Source organism: Schistosoma mansoni, chromosome 1 (assembly GCF_000237925.1).
Source record: "Schistosoma mansoni strain Puerto Rico chromosome 1, complete genome".
NCBI classification, from domain to species: Eukaryota; Metazoa; Platyhelminthes; class Trematoda; order Strigeidida; family Schistosomatidae; genus Schistosoma; species Schistosoma mansoni.
Window position 1 is genome coordinate 65,079,218 of NC_031495.1, and position 16,880 is coordinate 65,096,097.

The 16,880-nt window shown below is 34.4% G+C and overlaps 2 protein-coding genes across 2 annotated transcripts in view; one reads left to right on the forward strand and one right to left on the reverse strand.

Moving 5' to 3' along the window:
- Positions 1-4,055: 4,055 nt before the first annotated feature.
- Smp_114660 (hypothetical protein) lies at positions 4,056-4,596 on the forward strand (the record flags this gene model as incomplete). The annotated part of the gene is made up of 1 exon (XM_018795217.1): positions 4,056-4,596. The coding sequence occupies one exon, from the start codon at positions 4,056-4,058 to the stop codon at positions 4,386-4,388; it is 333 nt and encodes a 110-aa protein (XP_018649552.1). The 3' UTR covers positions 4,389-4,596.
- Positions 4,597-6,457: 1,861 nt separating this feature from the next.
- Positions 6,458-16,880, reverse strand: part of Smp_122500 (hypothetical protein) — a gene marked incomplete at both ends in the record, with an annotated part of 15,173 nt that continues 4,750 nt past the window's right edge. The window contains 3 exons of the mRNA XM_018795218.1: positions 6,458-6,507; positions 8,507-8,552; positions 10,003-10,283. Coding sequence (XP_018649553.1) covers positions 6,458-6,507; positions 8,507-8,552; positions 10,003-10,283 — 377 coding nt within the window. The remainder of the gene's footprint in view (positions 6,508-8,506; positions 8,553-10,002; positions 10,284-16,880) is intronic.

Below are 16,880 nucleotides of genomic sequence, written 5' to 3' on the forward strand. Positions count from 1 at the left end.
ACCTTGGAAACTATTTTCATTTTGTGATTGCTCAGAAGATATTACACAAATTCCGCTTAAAATGTTATTTATCATCATTTGACAATCCTGATGATTATTCATTTCGTCTAAATTCTAGTTTAGATATCATTTAACATAAAAGTACAACATACTCATTTCGTTCTATTTGTGATTGGTGTTCTTCTCTTCATATACCTTTTTATGAAACTAAACTACCTATTATTTAGTTGATATATTATTTGTCACAAACTGATATCTCCTATAGAACTGTTCAGATCCTTCTTCCCCACAGAGAACTCCGTATAAGTCTGCACATAACATGAGATAGAGTATTATCAAATATTAAGATGAGGGTGATCTTCAAACAATTTAGCGATGTATGCAATAAATTCCACTACTTAACTATTTTCTGTATTACTTCACACTATTGAGGCGATCGGACCAAAGATACGTGGAACCCGTACGAGCGGTCTAGAGCACTTGTCGATCCTGCTTTCTGCCTAGCCCACCCAGTTAAGTCCAGAACACCAATAACAACCTTCGCAATATAAATCATTACTTTCAAACATACTGGGTTTATATACCAAACAAACAGACCACATCGTACCAATAAAATAGAGAATAACATTTGTACAAGATTTAGTCAAATGTGGCTGTGAATAGGGGGAACAGTAATTAATGGACTAGAGATAGCTCAAAAATGGTAAATCGTATAATAATAGTCTGTAGGTAAAAATAAATATGATAATGAGGGGAACATGAATATGAATAGTTTAGTTACTTAACAATTATACAAATTGTGCAAATTCTCAAACCGCTCCACAAAGAAATTGTTAAACATAGTGTCAAGGATTCCTTTGAATTTGTCAATAATGTAAAAAATCTATCGCTCAAGAATAAATTTATGATATCATTAGATGTAACGTCCCTATTCACCAACATTCCTCTACTTGAAACGGTAGATTTTATTTGCAATGAATTAATAGAGAGGAACTTAGAAACGGTAATTCCCGTATCCGCAATAAAACAGCTAATTCTTAGATGCACAATGAATGTTCAATTCCGATTCGACAATGAGTATTATAGACAATTAGATGGGGTAGCCATGGGGTCACCATTGGGCCCTATACTGGCAGACATTTTTCTGGCAAAACTAGAAAATGGTCCACTCAAAGACACAATTAGCCATCTAACATCATATTGTCGCTATATAGATGATACTTTCATAGTATTAGAGAAAGAACATGAAAAGGAGAACATCCTTAATATATTTAATAATATCCACCCATCAATTACGTTTACACTAGAAGAAGAACAGAATGGTAGTATATCGTTTTTAGATGTCCAACTAACCAGAAGAATAGACGGAACATTAAAAAGAGGATTACATAGAAAATCTACAGTTGGACAGTACACTCATTTCTATAGCGCAGTACCAATGAAATACAAAAGAAACCTAATAAAGATCCTTACTCATCGTGCTAGAAGGATTTGCTCTGACGACATTATTTTAGATGAATTGGCTAATATTCGAAACTTGCTTAGCAAGAATGGGTATCCAATGAAATTCATCGACAAACACATGACGGAGACGAAAAGAAGGACAAAGTTACCTACTGTTCCGAAGAAGGTACTGTTCCTAAAGTTACAATTCTTAAATGATGCTACTGAAGAAATCTTGACACAGAGGTTAAGAAGGGCAGTACAGAAAACATTTAATGCAGCCCGACTTAGTACCGTCTTCTACAACCGCCCCACAATAAGAACTGTTAATAAAGACAGATTGCCTGAATTCGCCACATCTATGTGTATTTACCAATTCAACTGCTCCTGTGGAGCCAGTTATATAGGGCGTACAATTCGGCAAGTTCGTCAACGAATAACAGAACACCATCCGTCATGGTTGACTAAAGGACAGATAAAGGGGATTAAGAGTTCTATTCTCGCTCACTTGGTGGACACAGGTCATCATGTTGAACTGAATAAAGCTTTTAAGGTTATCTACCATATTCCATCAAATTTACCACATGGTTTACGAGCTCGTCTATTGCACATAGCTGAAGCCATCGCAATTCATATCTACAAACCGAACCTATGTATCCAAAAGAAGTTTGTACAACCACTCTCGCTACCTTGGCCATCGGTATAGCGGAGTTTGTAGCATAATTTCGGTAAACAATTATCTTATTCCTTCCATTTTTTGTATTTTGTATTTTACTTATTCTCTTCATTCGTCTCTTGATTCTTACATAATTACTATATTACTGACCATTCATCAAAATTTTTTAGTTCTTACTTCTCATTTTTATATATTATGCAACGTAGCAAACGCTTGATTTTCGAATAATAACTTTGATTAGTATTAATCCTTCTCTTCCAATTAATGTTAGTTTATAATCGATGTCATTATATAATCATTACGTAACGTATCTACTCCATGAGTGTTATTTAATTATTGTAAATCATATATATATTAGTGTAGAGCCATGATGAAAAACTAATTGAAAAGAAATTTCTTCGCTCGATTCGTTCCTTTTTTAATTAACAAATGTCAAAATGGGAATTTTCACTTAATTATACAATAGGGAGTATATATATCATATTGGTCCATAAATAGTCCTCAAAGTTACCATATTAAGAGAATAGAATAACTGTCTATGATCTAGTTTTCAATGTACTAAAGAAAGGCGATCTTAAGAAGTGTGATAACTACAGGGGCATCACTCTTTTTTCAATACCAGGAAAAGTCTTTAACAGAGTATTGTTAAACAGAGTGAAGGACTCTGTCGACATCCAACTTTGAGATCAACAGCCTGGATTCCGTAAGGATCGATCGTGTACAGACAGAATCACAACTCTACGGATCATTTTGGAACAATCAATTGAATGGAATTCATCACTCTACATCAACTTCATTGACTATTAGAAAGCATTTGATAGTGTGAACAGGTGTGGTGTTTGAATGAACCAATGATTTATTCGTATTGATAACTGTTTTGATTTTGATTTCCAAATACATTACATTCGTTCATGCTTATCTAATACTTCTTGATTACATTGCATTATTGCTGAAATTACTAGTTCATACTATACTTCAAAAACTTCAACTCATCACAACAGGACAATACAATAAAGGCTTCTTCGATACTATTATTATTATTTTGGATGATTCTTTAAAATTTAAATTAAAAGAATCGTGGATGTGCACTGCTGGGGAGTCCTACAATAGGACGAAACGGCCGTCCAATGCTTCCAGGTTTTCCATGGTGGTCTAGCTTCAATTGACTCATGATTTCAATTATGAAATTACTGAAATCTCCACAAAAAACCCCTTCTGACATATAATCATATGCTCACTAGTGACTGACTGTAAGGATTGTTTCCTTGAGTTCTAGTGAGAAGCAGTGACCGGTGTAGTTCAAACCACGTCTGTTGTGAGATAGGGACTCACTGAAGAAAATTGGTGAATGGTTGCTCAACTTGGTGGATTGGTTACAGTTAGACATTAACGCCGTAGGATGCTGGCTCAGTGGTCTGTCGGTTAAGTGCTCCGGCGCGAAGCTGGTAGGTCCTGGGTCCGAATCTCGCTCGCGAAGCGGGATCGTGGATGTGCACTGATGAGGAGTCCCATAACAAAACGAATTGGCCGTCCAATGATTCCAGGTTTTCCATGGTGGTCTAGCTTCAATTGACTCATGATCTCAACTTTATGGAATTCAATAAATGTCTATTATCTAGTTTTAAATATATCACCATATATATTGTCAATTTTCAATATAATTAACTGGGTTGTTTAAAATTTTCAAATTAGATATCAACATTATTTAAATATAAACAAACAAATTGACTTCAATATTAAAACTATTTTCATCATTAATTAGTTTACCACTTATATGTACTTTGAATGTAACTTGACCATTCTCTAAATATGGATGGATAGATGGATTGAATAGATGAGAAAAAAACAACAACCTTGGTGATCATAATAAATCGACTAATATAAATAGTCACTAAGAACTTGGCCTTTTAATGAATTGAATATTGAATATTACAACATGACATTCTCTCCAGGATTATTATCCTCTATGTGTTACATAAGTTTCGCATTATATTTTTATGATTTCATACAACCTTCAACGACTTCTACCATTCACTATCCATCAATCAATCAGATTTTTTCAAAAGTTGAAGAAATTGAAGATCCGAAGAATAAAGTATTCAATGAAACTGAACCAGAGACATTAATGATCAGTCCAGTAAGATCGGGTCTTTTTAGAAGATCTAGACGAAATGATAAGGATAAACATAATAAAAATCGTCGAAGAAAGGATCGTCATAAGAAAAGTTTACGTTATCCATTAAAAAAGAAAATGATTGACAAGAAATAATTTCATTGAAATGATTTATACTACTTAAATGAAAATTTTTGATTTTATATATTGAAACAATATTGATACTACTTGTAAGTTTAAATGAGAAAATCATACGTATCTTATTTAAACAATCATTTTATTTGAAATTTAAACTTAGTAACTATCATTCTATGTTTCCTCAATGTTTCACTTTTAAGTACCCTTTAATTATGAACTCAGTTTATTAAGTTCTGACTTGAAGAGTTTATATTGTTCATGTGATTTGTTTAAATAAACATTTATAATTTAGTGAACATTTTTTTGAATTTATAAATTTGAAATCATGAGTCAATTGAAGCTAGATCATCAAGGAAAATCTGGATGCACTGGACGGCTGTTTCGTCCTATCGTACGACCCCTCAGTAGTGCGCATCCACGATCTAGCCTCGTGAGATTCGAACTCGGGACCTACCAGTCTCGCGCCAGAGCACTTAACTGATAGACCACTGAGCCAGCATCCTACGGCGTTAATGTCTAACTCTAACCAGTCACGAACTACTCAAATTGTTTTAGTATTAATGGAATCACTTGATAACTTCATACGGCGGCAACTGACAGATCCAACCCTTCAACAGTTATCCTCAACTATGGAACCCAAAAAGAAGGCGACAGGGCAAAATACCAGGAAAGAATGAAGAGCTGTTTTGTTTTACTATACGACTTTACAACGGTGTGTATTTTTAAGTCTAAAAGTAATCAAACCCTAGACCTTTAGGTCCTGCATGATACCGTTAGCTTTCAGATCTCTCATTTGGTATCAAAACCTGAATAATTTAGTGGTCGACGTCGGATGTGATGTTTCTATGTCTATTCTTACGTCAAACCGATGGCGTAAATAGCCATTCAGTTTCAAAATAGAACCAAATGATTATCCAGTAATGCTTATTTATTTCACAGTTCTTCGTTTGACGTTACTTTAAAGACATAACTACTGTCAAACATTTTAAGTTGCTGAACAAACATTCGATTCTCAAACAGTTGATTCTTAAATATCTAATTAATACTTAAGATGACCTGTGTTATGGTGAACGAGAACATAAGTGGAAACAATCAAATGTATTTGAATACATGATTACAGAACATCTTAGTAAAATTTGAGAACCATACCGTAAATACTTCATTTTCAAAATGTCAATCAATGTCTTAAACTTTACTGTTCCTTCATTTTTACACCAACCATTCTTTGTTCTCGTTCTTTTTTCTTAGATCTTCTTAACCTTCTTACTTTCCAGCTTAGCGTTTTTTTAACAAGTTAGTTTTCTACGGGATAGGGTCGTTAACCCCATGCTCAACCCTTCTCTATTATCCAGGCTTGGGACAGCCAGTAGCCTCCGGATGAGCTACAGGCGGAGTTTCTTAACCTTCTACCTAAAGGGATTTCACTTTCTCCACAAAAACCATTTCTGATAATAATAATAATAATAATAATAATAATATGCTCACTAGTGACTGACTTCGAGAGGTAAATCTAGGAGTTCTAGTGAGAAGCAGTGACTACTGGAGTTCAACCACGTCTGTTTTGAGATAACAACTCACTGAAGACAATTGGTAAACAGTTGCTCAACTTCGTGGATTGGTTGAAGTTAGACATTAACACCATGGGATGCCGGCAAGCTCAGTGATCTATCGGTTAAGTGCTCTGGCGCGAGACTGGTAGGTCCTGAGTTTGAATCTCGCGAGACGAGGTCATGGATGCGCACTGCTGAGGAGTGCCACAATAGGACGAAACGGCCATCCAGTGCTTCCGGGTTTTCCATTGCGGACTAGCTTCAATCGACTCACGCTTTCAACTATTTCACTTTCGTTTGATGGTAAATACTACTTATATCTGTCGATATCAGTAGCACATACCACAGTATTATGTGATATAATCAGAAGATAAGAAAAGAAACTCATCATGGAGAAATTTATATTGTACTCAATAAACTAATAACAAGTAAAATACATTTAAACGATATGAAATTCATTCAAACAAGTCATGATGATTGTAATCGTTTTTTATTCTTATTAGCTTTATCATTTATATCCATAGTTGTTCAAATGAATTAGCCACGTAAAAATAAATAATCTCGTTTATTTTGATTGGACAGAACAGCTGTATTAAGAAAGAAGAAGAAGAAAAAAAAAGACATTACATGCAATATACTACTTATGATACGATATTAGTAGTTAAGTAAATATCTCAATTTAAGATTATAGTTAGATATTGTTATTTCAAATATTCTAAAATGATTAAGATATGATTTAAAATTATACCTGTAATTGACAGTTTTATTATTAATCGTTTAAATAAGTATCATATTCTTAGTTCATCAAATGAGCTCGTTTATGCTTTTTTAATTAACTGAGTATATAGAATAATGAGTATATGTAGCTAGTATCATAGACAACTGATTCAGTTCAAGTCACTTGACCCGTTGAGAAATTTTTTTTAAAAAATTTAACACACTTATGGACAGCTGAGGAACTAGAAAGCTCAATTTTCAATCAAATGTTATGAGTTTTATATAAATGAATCTTAAATATCGATTTTCATTTATTTTACTCCTAGCCCCCAAATGCCCTGGTACGGACGAGAGTGGGGAAAGTCCGCTCTCCCTCTTGAAATGCTCTCACATGGCCACGCGTATATAGCCCCTGAAAGGGAAGTCCTACTCACTGCCTTCTCGTGGCATTACTGTTGTTTACGAAATTGAGAGGACAAAAAACGAATGTCCGGCGCTTTAACCGAGTTGGTGGACATTGGAAGTTCACCTAGAGAGTTGGAGAACCCTGATTCCAAACCAATGGTGCACATGGGCTCCAATATCCTGAAGGAACGAACGGCGTATGAACCAATTGTTGGTCACCGGCTACCATGGGACTGCATCTCCTGACGTTGCTCCACTGCCTTGTGGATTAGACCTTTAGGTCAAAGGCTTCGGGTGGGGCCCTCCAAGAAAACCACCTGTTTCAGTTTGGGCACCTGGGCAGTATCACAACCCTCACACAAATCGAATGAGATTTGTGTGGCGCATATGTATCTGGTGCCTCCTTGTACCAATATTTGTGTTTAAATTTGTTTTTAATTTTACTCCTAGGAGTTGATCATCACTATCAACAATAAGACACTGACAAATACGCAACAATAATAAGTAGTTTGTCTGTTAAAAAGATAGCGGATATTACAACTGCCCCTTATTACATAACCATCTGACATTTGAAGAAGTGTTTACAGTTTTTACTTTTTCTTAAGGACAGGTACCCTTGAATGTTAGCACATTTATATATCAGTTATAACAATCAGTAACAGAGAAATGAAAACCTTCACAACTATTATGAGGGTCTCCTGATATACACGCTCATTACAATCAATGAACGTATATTCCTCAATATTTATGTCCATTATGTGTACGAAACCTTAACAGCTTCATTCAAAAAGACATTTGCACAAATAAAAAACCATTGTGTGTTACTGAGGTTTTTGTAGCCTAGTTTTCTTATCCTGAGATCTGAACATCAAATCTCTACCTCTCTTGTATCCTTAACACCTCTGAGCCTTTGTACTCAACAATCATTTGATAACACTTTTTAAATTTTTTAAAATACTTTTAACTAATTTGTTGTTATCAACTTCAAATGGTTCAGTTTTTTTCTAACTATTTTCAAACTTATCAAATCAACAATAATCTTTCATACTCTTTTTTTAAAACAAATTATTTTCTGCATAAAACATATACCCCAGGACAGAGTGTGTTGAAGAATGTTGGATGGCGGCCTATGCTCCATTGGGAGTCACAGGCGTAAGCAAGTAAGTAGGCATACAACATGTACAAATAATACAACAGGGAAAACTTTCTTTTTCCATTATATCACTCACTAAACAATCAAATTATATTTTCATTAACTGTTTCGATAGTAACATAACTCTCTTGTGACATATAGCAATTTATAAACATTTTATAATCCAATTAGTTAATATACTACTGAAATATCTGTTAATGTGCCATTAAAAACAATCATATAACTTCATTAAGTAGTATGGTCAAATAGGAAATACCCTCCATTTCTCTTTTTTTTCTTTCAATGATAAAATAGATATCTTCATTACTTACAGAATTTACGACTTTCATATGGTTCTTCATTTTCTTCAGGATAAAACTAGAAAGACAAAAGTACAATGATTATTACAATACATATTCTTCATTGATATAAAAGAAAGGCATCATTTATTAAAAGAAATACGGGGAAAGAGAAAAGTTCGTTTAAACATTGTCAGATAGCATTGTAAGCAAAGATGGATAGTGACTAGCAGTGGAACCTAGGACGCGCGTTTCGTCCTATTTGGGACTTGTCGGCTGGATGTACCTGCATCTGAGAGTTGATGTTCACTCTGGGACTCAGATAGATTGATTAGGTTATAAACTGGAATTATTTAAACGTGCAAAAGTATTTATAACCAATTTTAATCAATAAACCATATTATTTTGTGTATGATTCTCAGTAAATCCCATCTGTTCCCTCCCCTTTCCAGCCATAGTAACATGGTGAAGCCTAGTAGGCTGTTCTGGAGAAGAATGCTACATCGATGCACGGCACAACTATTAGGGTTCAATAGCTGGTTTTGCATTGTTTAGGCAGAATCATTACATTTTTCTTTCTTTCTTTCGAATGTGAAAACACTGTGACCAACTTCAAAAATTTATGGAGATATTTCTTCAAGTTCACTATTAAGAATAATTCAACATTATTAAGCCGGTTTCTTTTACACAATTCTTATAGTTCATGAGCGTATCCAAAATTCACTACTTCAATTGTTTTACCTAGTACTGGTTCATTTAAAGTAACTTCAGCTTAGGCATCTTACTCAAATTTACGGGCTACGTATTTTCCAGTTCATCAATTATTGTAATACATCTTCCTGTTTTGTGCATGTTTAGATTTAATAACATTGAAGTGAATCTTTGTGTACTGAGACAGTTTTGTGAATGACATAGAATAGTAACAAATTCAAAACATGACGGTAGCACTTCCATTTGTGATAATCGTATTGTCTTAATCTCATGTCTATGTTATTACCTGTTGTCATTGGATGCTTTATTGTGAAATGTTTTTTTATGTATGCTGTTCTACACGTCTCCCGAATGACCCAAAGTATCTCTAGGTTCGGCGCATACCATTACAATAACTCGTCACGGTTCTTGATACTAAAACCTTAAGCTTAAACATTACACTTGCTAGCGTAGTTTCCTTCTTATCTATAATTTGAATATACCAGAGAGGAATATATTAGAATCCAAGCGTTTAATAGCTGATCAGAGAGAAGAATAGTTATAAAATTAAAAACAATTGATAACAAGGTGTCTCTATTGAAAATGACTAGCGGATACTGAGTATTGAAAAAATATTTGTTAAACACCATTTCAATCAACGTGAAGAGAAATCTTTCTGCGATATTGCACAGCTGATGCTATAGTAATAAATAAAGCAACTATTATTACTACTATTCTAGATCTGTTGTTCTTGACACTAGCTCGAGTTAAAGGTATGGACAGTTGATCAACGTGACTGAAATACACTACCGCTAGAGTAAACTTCACCAGTAACCTACCTGTTGACGAAGAAAAATACTATTCAAGTATCGATTGAATTCACGAAGTCGATCCATAGTTTTCTTTTTATTTTGACTATTTAATGACCATATATCACCTGTATTAGTAACATCATCTACAGTTGGATAACTTCTTAATGTACTTAATGAATGAACTGGATAAATTGTTTGACATAAACAAAATATAGTTAAGTAAATAAACAACTGTAAGAAATTCGGACAAATTCCTTCCGTTTGTTTAAACTTTTGTAAGTGAAAATAAGCCATTTGGAAATTTATTTCTGAAATAATAAAAAACATTACAAAAGTTACTGAAATCAATATATAAGTAGTATAGATCATCTATCATGTAATTGAAAGGAATGAAAGTCTTGACAATTGATGTCGAAAGGATCAATGCCTTGCTGGGAGTCTTCTTTTTGATTATACTTACTTACTTACTTACTTACTTACTTACGCCTGTTACTCCCAATGGAGCATAGGCCGCCGTCCAGCATTCTCCAACCCACTCTGTCTTGGGCCTTTCTTTCTAGTCCTATCCATTTTTTGTTCATTCTTCTCATGTCTGTCTCTATTTCTCGGCATTTTATGGGTAATAAATTCTAAAGCTGCCAACTATTATCAATATTCAGTAATAATTCTATCATTCTGAAGAGGATTATGTGGAGATTTCAGTATTTTCAAAGTTGAAACCATGAGTCAATTGAAGCTAGACGACCATGGAAAACATGGAAGCACTGGACGGCTGTTTCGTCCTATTATGGGACTCCTCAGCAGTGCACATCCATCATTCTATTAACAATCTCGTACATATCAAATAATTAAGTACTTCTGTTGAAGAAAAGTATAGTCACCATACTTTCGGAGTTATATTCAAACCTTTCATAATGTGGTTCGTATAGAAATCATTTCTAACTATTAAACGAGCTGCTAAATATAGTATAAAATGATACCACATTGAATTCATTGACGACTGACCATTTAAAATATCCTTAACTCCAAAGAGTATACAACTTTTCTATTTTCCAGCTTCGTATCACATACTCAGATTGGATAATACAATATTAGTTAGGTCATGACCTATTTTTTTGTGAAATCTTTAAACTTGTTCTTGACGTTTAGAGAAGTTCCATCAGGAATACAAACAAATCACAATTAGAAAACTGTCGATACATAGTCAACCGACATTTTAGGAGATGCGAGAGATTAACTGATAGTTTCAGAAGAAAACCTATCCAGGTAAACAGTATGAATATATTTACATAACTGTGATTGAATATCATTTTTCTGTTCAGACACATCTTGAAGAACAAAGTAAGAATAACATGATTTGTAGCCTAAAACGGATTAACAAATCTAGTTTAAATTAAGACACTGTTGCTCCCATGATTATTAATGGTATAGAAAGTTTGAGGAAATGAATAATACCTCATGATTTCAACTATGAAAATACTGAAATTTCCACAAAACCCCTCTGATCTATAATCATATGCTCACTAGTGACTGACTTCAAGGAATGTTTCCTTGAGTTCTAGTGGGAAGCAGTGACCAGTGGAGTTCTACCATGTCTGTTGTAGAGATATCAACTCACTGAAAACATTGGTGAATGGTTGCTCAAACATCGTGGATTGGTTGAAGTTAGACATTGACATTGTTGGATGCCGGCTCGGTGGTCTATCGGTTAAGTGCTCTGGTGCGAAACTGGTAGGTCCTGGGTTGGAATCTCGCTAGTGCGGGATCGTAGATGCGCGCTGCTTAGGAGCCCAACACTAGGACGAAACAGTCATCCAGTGGTTCCAGGTTTTCCATGGTGGTCTATCTTCAGTTGACTCATGATTTCAACTATGAAAATGAATAATTATTGTGGAATATAGTGAACTGATTGAAGTTAGAAATGTGAAACATTCAGGGTCTTTAAGTTTAATTGATCGAAAACTGGTTTGAAGGTTCAAGGATTAACCTCTGACAGTATCATGAGTAGAAATCCTTGATTTCTATGCTTCAACGAGGTAATCTTTCACTGCTTCATCACTTTGCTATGGTTATCCATCTACTGTCAATCACCCTACTCGTAGTTATTTCATGTGTAGTTATTATTACAAAAACGGATCTAATAAATAAACTGTTGTAATTCTCTTTTTAAATAGGCTTTTCAATAAGTTTCAATGATAGATCTACATCAAACTACTTAATTGTCTACACTGACTATAAAATACTATTGAAATACAAATATGTGCTTAACAAGTCATATGCTTTTAAAGAAAAACAGACGGAACATAATTAGTTAGTAACTATTTCATATAAGATTATAGTTGACATGGCAATTTATCTAAGAACAAGAAAAAAACGGATGTTATATTGAATTATTTGAGACAAATGAAAAGAGAATCTTTGTTTCCTTTTTTGATTAAATCATACATAGATTTACATTAATCACTTTAAAAAAAACAAATAAAGTGATTACACTTGAAAACATCAACTAATGTGTGATAGTTTCCCTTAGAGACAATGTATGAGAATATAAGGAAACTTTAGAAAAATGGGGGGGGGAAATACTAATGAACTGATAGATAGATTGATTAGAGAATAATAATGAGATCAAATTCTGTAATTTTTTGGTTCGTAGTAAATTCTATTTTCTTTGAAATTGGAAAGGAGGGAAAATTATCATTCATTAAAGATAATATGATTTGTAAATATTGTTTGTTTGTTTGTTTGCTTGTTTGGCTTTATTCTCTATTAGACGTACGTCTGTGAAATGACATAGACATTATATAATTCAGATTAAGATGTTTCATCATCTGATACAGATGGGAAGACGCGGATCGGCAAAGCAAGAGTAGAATATTTACAATTGAAGAACATCTGGAACTCAAAACAACCGTCAACCAACACTAAAATCAGAATTTTCAATACAAATGTCAAGACAGTTCTAATGTATGGGACAGAAACTTGCAGAACTACGAAAGCCATCATCATGCAGAAGATACAGGTGTTTATTAGCAATCGTCTACGCAAAATACTTCGGACCCGTTGGCCAGGCACTATGAAGAATAACGTACTGTGGGAGAGAACAAGTGAGATTTTAGTGGAGGAATAAATCAGGAAGGAGAGTTGGAAGTGTATAGGAAACACAATGTGGAAAGGACCCAACTGCGTCACAATGCAATCCCTCACTTGGAATCCTGAAGGCTAGAGAAGAAGAGTGATACCAAAAAACACATTCCGCCGAGAAATGAAAACAGATATGAGAGCAATGAACAAAAGTTGGATGGAACTAGAAAGGAAAACCCATGACACAGTGTGTTGGAGAATGTTGGTCGGTGGTCTATGCTCTATTGGGAGTAACAGGCTTAAGTAAGTAAGTAAGTAATCAAGATGTTCATCAAGAAGATGTTTTAATATTAATCGAAATATATTATTTGTATTTCTTGTTAACTTATATTCCGATAATATTTTATACTAGACAATTGGGATAAATTGCATCTGAGTCAGAATGGGGTGAAGTGCTATATATTGGTAAGTCAGTCAGTCAATCATAAATGGCATGAAATCTGTCACATGTATACAATGGTTCTAATAAGCAGACCATTTCAAAATGACGAGATGTACTAGTAAGTGTCAGAGACTGTGGAAATGGTGAGATATATAGAATATGACCCAAGAAGAAAGGAAGGATTATAAAGTTTAAAATAGTTTTTACAATCAGGACTTGAGAAAAAATTAATGGTGAATTTATGTAAAATACTGCATCCGATTCTTAATTATACTACCAAATATGTACAACCGATGGTTATGACAATCGCACTAATGATAACCAGATGGTTTTCACCTACAAACACAGTTTAGCTCAGCCGTCAGTTACTTCATAAACTAATGTCAGGTTTTAGTTAGGCAGCTCCCAGCTTTCTTTCAGAGCACCACTGATTATTATGCATGGATGTAGGCGGTTGCTGACCATATGGAATACGTAATAGGTATGTAAACAAGAATATAACCGTCCTATTTTTAGTTATAGAGACAACTTAGCCTGCATATACATAGTAATTAGACGTTATGTGGATAATGAAAAGCTGTGGAAATCTGTGAATATTCTTTTCATGCTAGTTAGTAGTTTTCAATAAGATTTATCTCAATTTTTGACAGAAATAATACTTTCGATGTAAATCAAACTTCAATTATTCAGTATCATAGTTGGAGACATAACCATAAAACTATTTAGACAGTAATTGTTAACAGATACCAACCAATCCCTACAATCATATATATCATATATATGTAGTCTGGTTGGCGTGTTTTCAGCAAGATTATTTTCCACGGGATGGGGCTGCCGACCCCAAGCTGAACCCTCCTCCTTTACCCGGGCAATGAACCGGCGGTAACTCTGACGAGGGAAGCTCTAACTTAGAACCCTGAAGGGAAGCGAAAAAGTGGAAGGCCAAAGAACATAATACATCGGGATATTGTAGCAGATATGAAAAGGATGAATAGCAACTGAAAAGCAACTGGAAAACATTGCCCAGGATAGGGTTGGATGGACAGTGCTGTTAGGCGACCAATGCTCCTCCACGAGGGGTAACAGGTGTAAGTAATATATGTGTATATATTCCAACATTTTCAAAGATTTAGATAATTAGAGGAACTAATGATTAGAATTTGTTGATTTCCATGATTACAAAAACAACAAAAAATGAATAATACTACTGAAATAGATGATCAAATGAAGTACTAACTGTTGTTTTGATATACCTGCAACTACAATAACTAGAGCGTAATAAACATAAATTGCCTTTTTATTATTTTTTTTCTTTTCTATATGGTGAATAGATGATAATCATCTTAGTGATAGAATAAATTTACATCATTTTAGTTCAATTAATTTTAGATGTTGGATTGGGTGAACTGATCACATTTTTCTAGCAGGAGGATAATGGTATATTACGTATTTTGTCTGACTAATTACTAAGATTTTTACGGATGATAGTGATTGAATAAATTTATTTAAACACATAAATATTGCTACAAGGAAGCACCAGATACATATGCGCCACACAAATCTCATTCGATTTGTGTGGAGGCTGTGATACTGCTCAGGTGCTCAAACTGAAACAGGTGGTTTTCTTAGGGGGCCACACCCGAAGCCTTTGACCTAAAGGTCTAATCCACAAGGCAGTGGAGCATTGTGAGGAGATGCAGTTCAATGGTAGCCGGTGACCAACGATTGATTCATACGCCATTTGTTCTCCCAGGATACTGGGGCTCATATGCACCATTGGTTTGGAATCAGGGTTCTCCAACTCTCTAGGTGAACTTCCAATGTCCACCAACTCGGTTAAAGCGCCGGAAATTCGGTTTTCGTCCTCTCAATTTCGTAAACAACAGTAATGCCACGAGAAGGCAATGAGTAGGACTTCCCTTGCAGGGGCTATATACGCGTGGCTATGTGAGAGCATTTGAAGAGAGAGAGTGGATTCTCCCCACTCTCGTCCGTACCAGGGTATTTGGGGGCCGATTGAATAAAACATCCTACTGGACTCAGGTTTTATGCTAACTAGTACTTGTTAGTAATGGTTAGGGAATATATATCCCCCCAATATATCCGGACATAAGTTATCAATTATCGTAGGTAGAGAAAATACCATCGGGATTTCCAGTAGTTTAGTTGATATTTTTAATATTTTCTCCTTGAGTAAAACATACTTCTGAAGCTAGTGTTCTATTTGTAAATGATCAGAATGTAGTCTCTAACGAATTCTTTAGTCCCTTAATTTATATAGATTGTTGTATCCCGAAGAGAATTGTGAATGGTAACTTTTGAGGACTATTTATGGACCAATGTAATATATCTATTTCCTATTGTATAATTTTTAAGTAACTAAACTATTCATATTCGTGTTCCTTTTATCGTAAGCTTTATTTTGACCTTTGAACTATTATTATTATTGATTACTTTCCCCCTATTCACAGCCACATTTGGCCAATTATTGTACAAATGTTATTTTCTATTTTATGGTACGATGTGGTCTGTTTGTTTGGTATATAAACCCAGTATGTTTGTGAATAATGATTCATATTGCAGAGGCTGTTATTGGTGTTCTGGACTTAACTGGCTGGGCTAGGCATATGGCAGGACCGAGTAGTACTCAAGACTTCTCATACAGCTTTTGTGTATCACAGCTCTGATCGATAATTCGTTCCTCTCTGATTGGCGGGGATCAGCACATTCATATACTAAGAGGGCACTCAATCGATATAACATAGATCGTTCGTCTATCTTTCTCTCTATTTATATATGCATAATTATTACATTACATATTCTCTTGTTTTATCTGAACAATACTTTAGGTTATTTGAGTCTGATATTAATTTATTGTTTTGAAAAATGCACTGTTTCCTAGTGATTAAAATTTTTCTATGCAAGTGTTTTATCGTGTTAATTCACCGAAATTGTTTTATTGTTCTGAATTTATACTCTAATTAGCCGAATCGGATTATTTTTCAAAGCAAAGTTGGATAGCGGCTGGTAGTGAAACTAAGACGTGATTTTCTTTCTATTGGGATCTCTTCACCATGTGCACTTGCACCCGGTGTGAACATTAACACTGAGTTGCGAGTACATTCAGCTGATGAATTCTAAACGAGATGAAACATATGTTCTAGAATTTATCGCTAACCACCATCCAACTCTACTTTTTAAAAAATACTTGCTATTTAATGGCAATATCAAAGTGATCTGCGCAGGATGGACTTATACCAAATAAAACTTATCAATCATAATTCTAATTATCAATAGGAGGATTCAAACAATCAACATAGATGAATTAAAATTGAAAGTTGATCATAATAAAACATTATATAGGAATAATATATATTTGTAA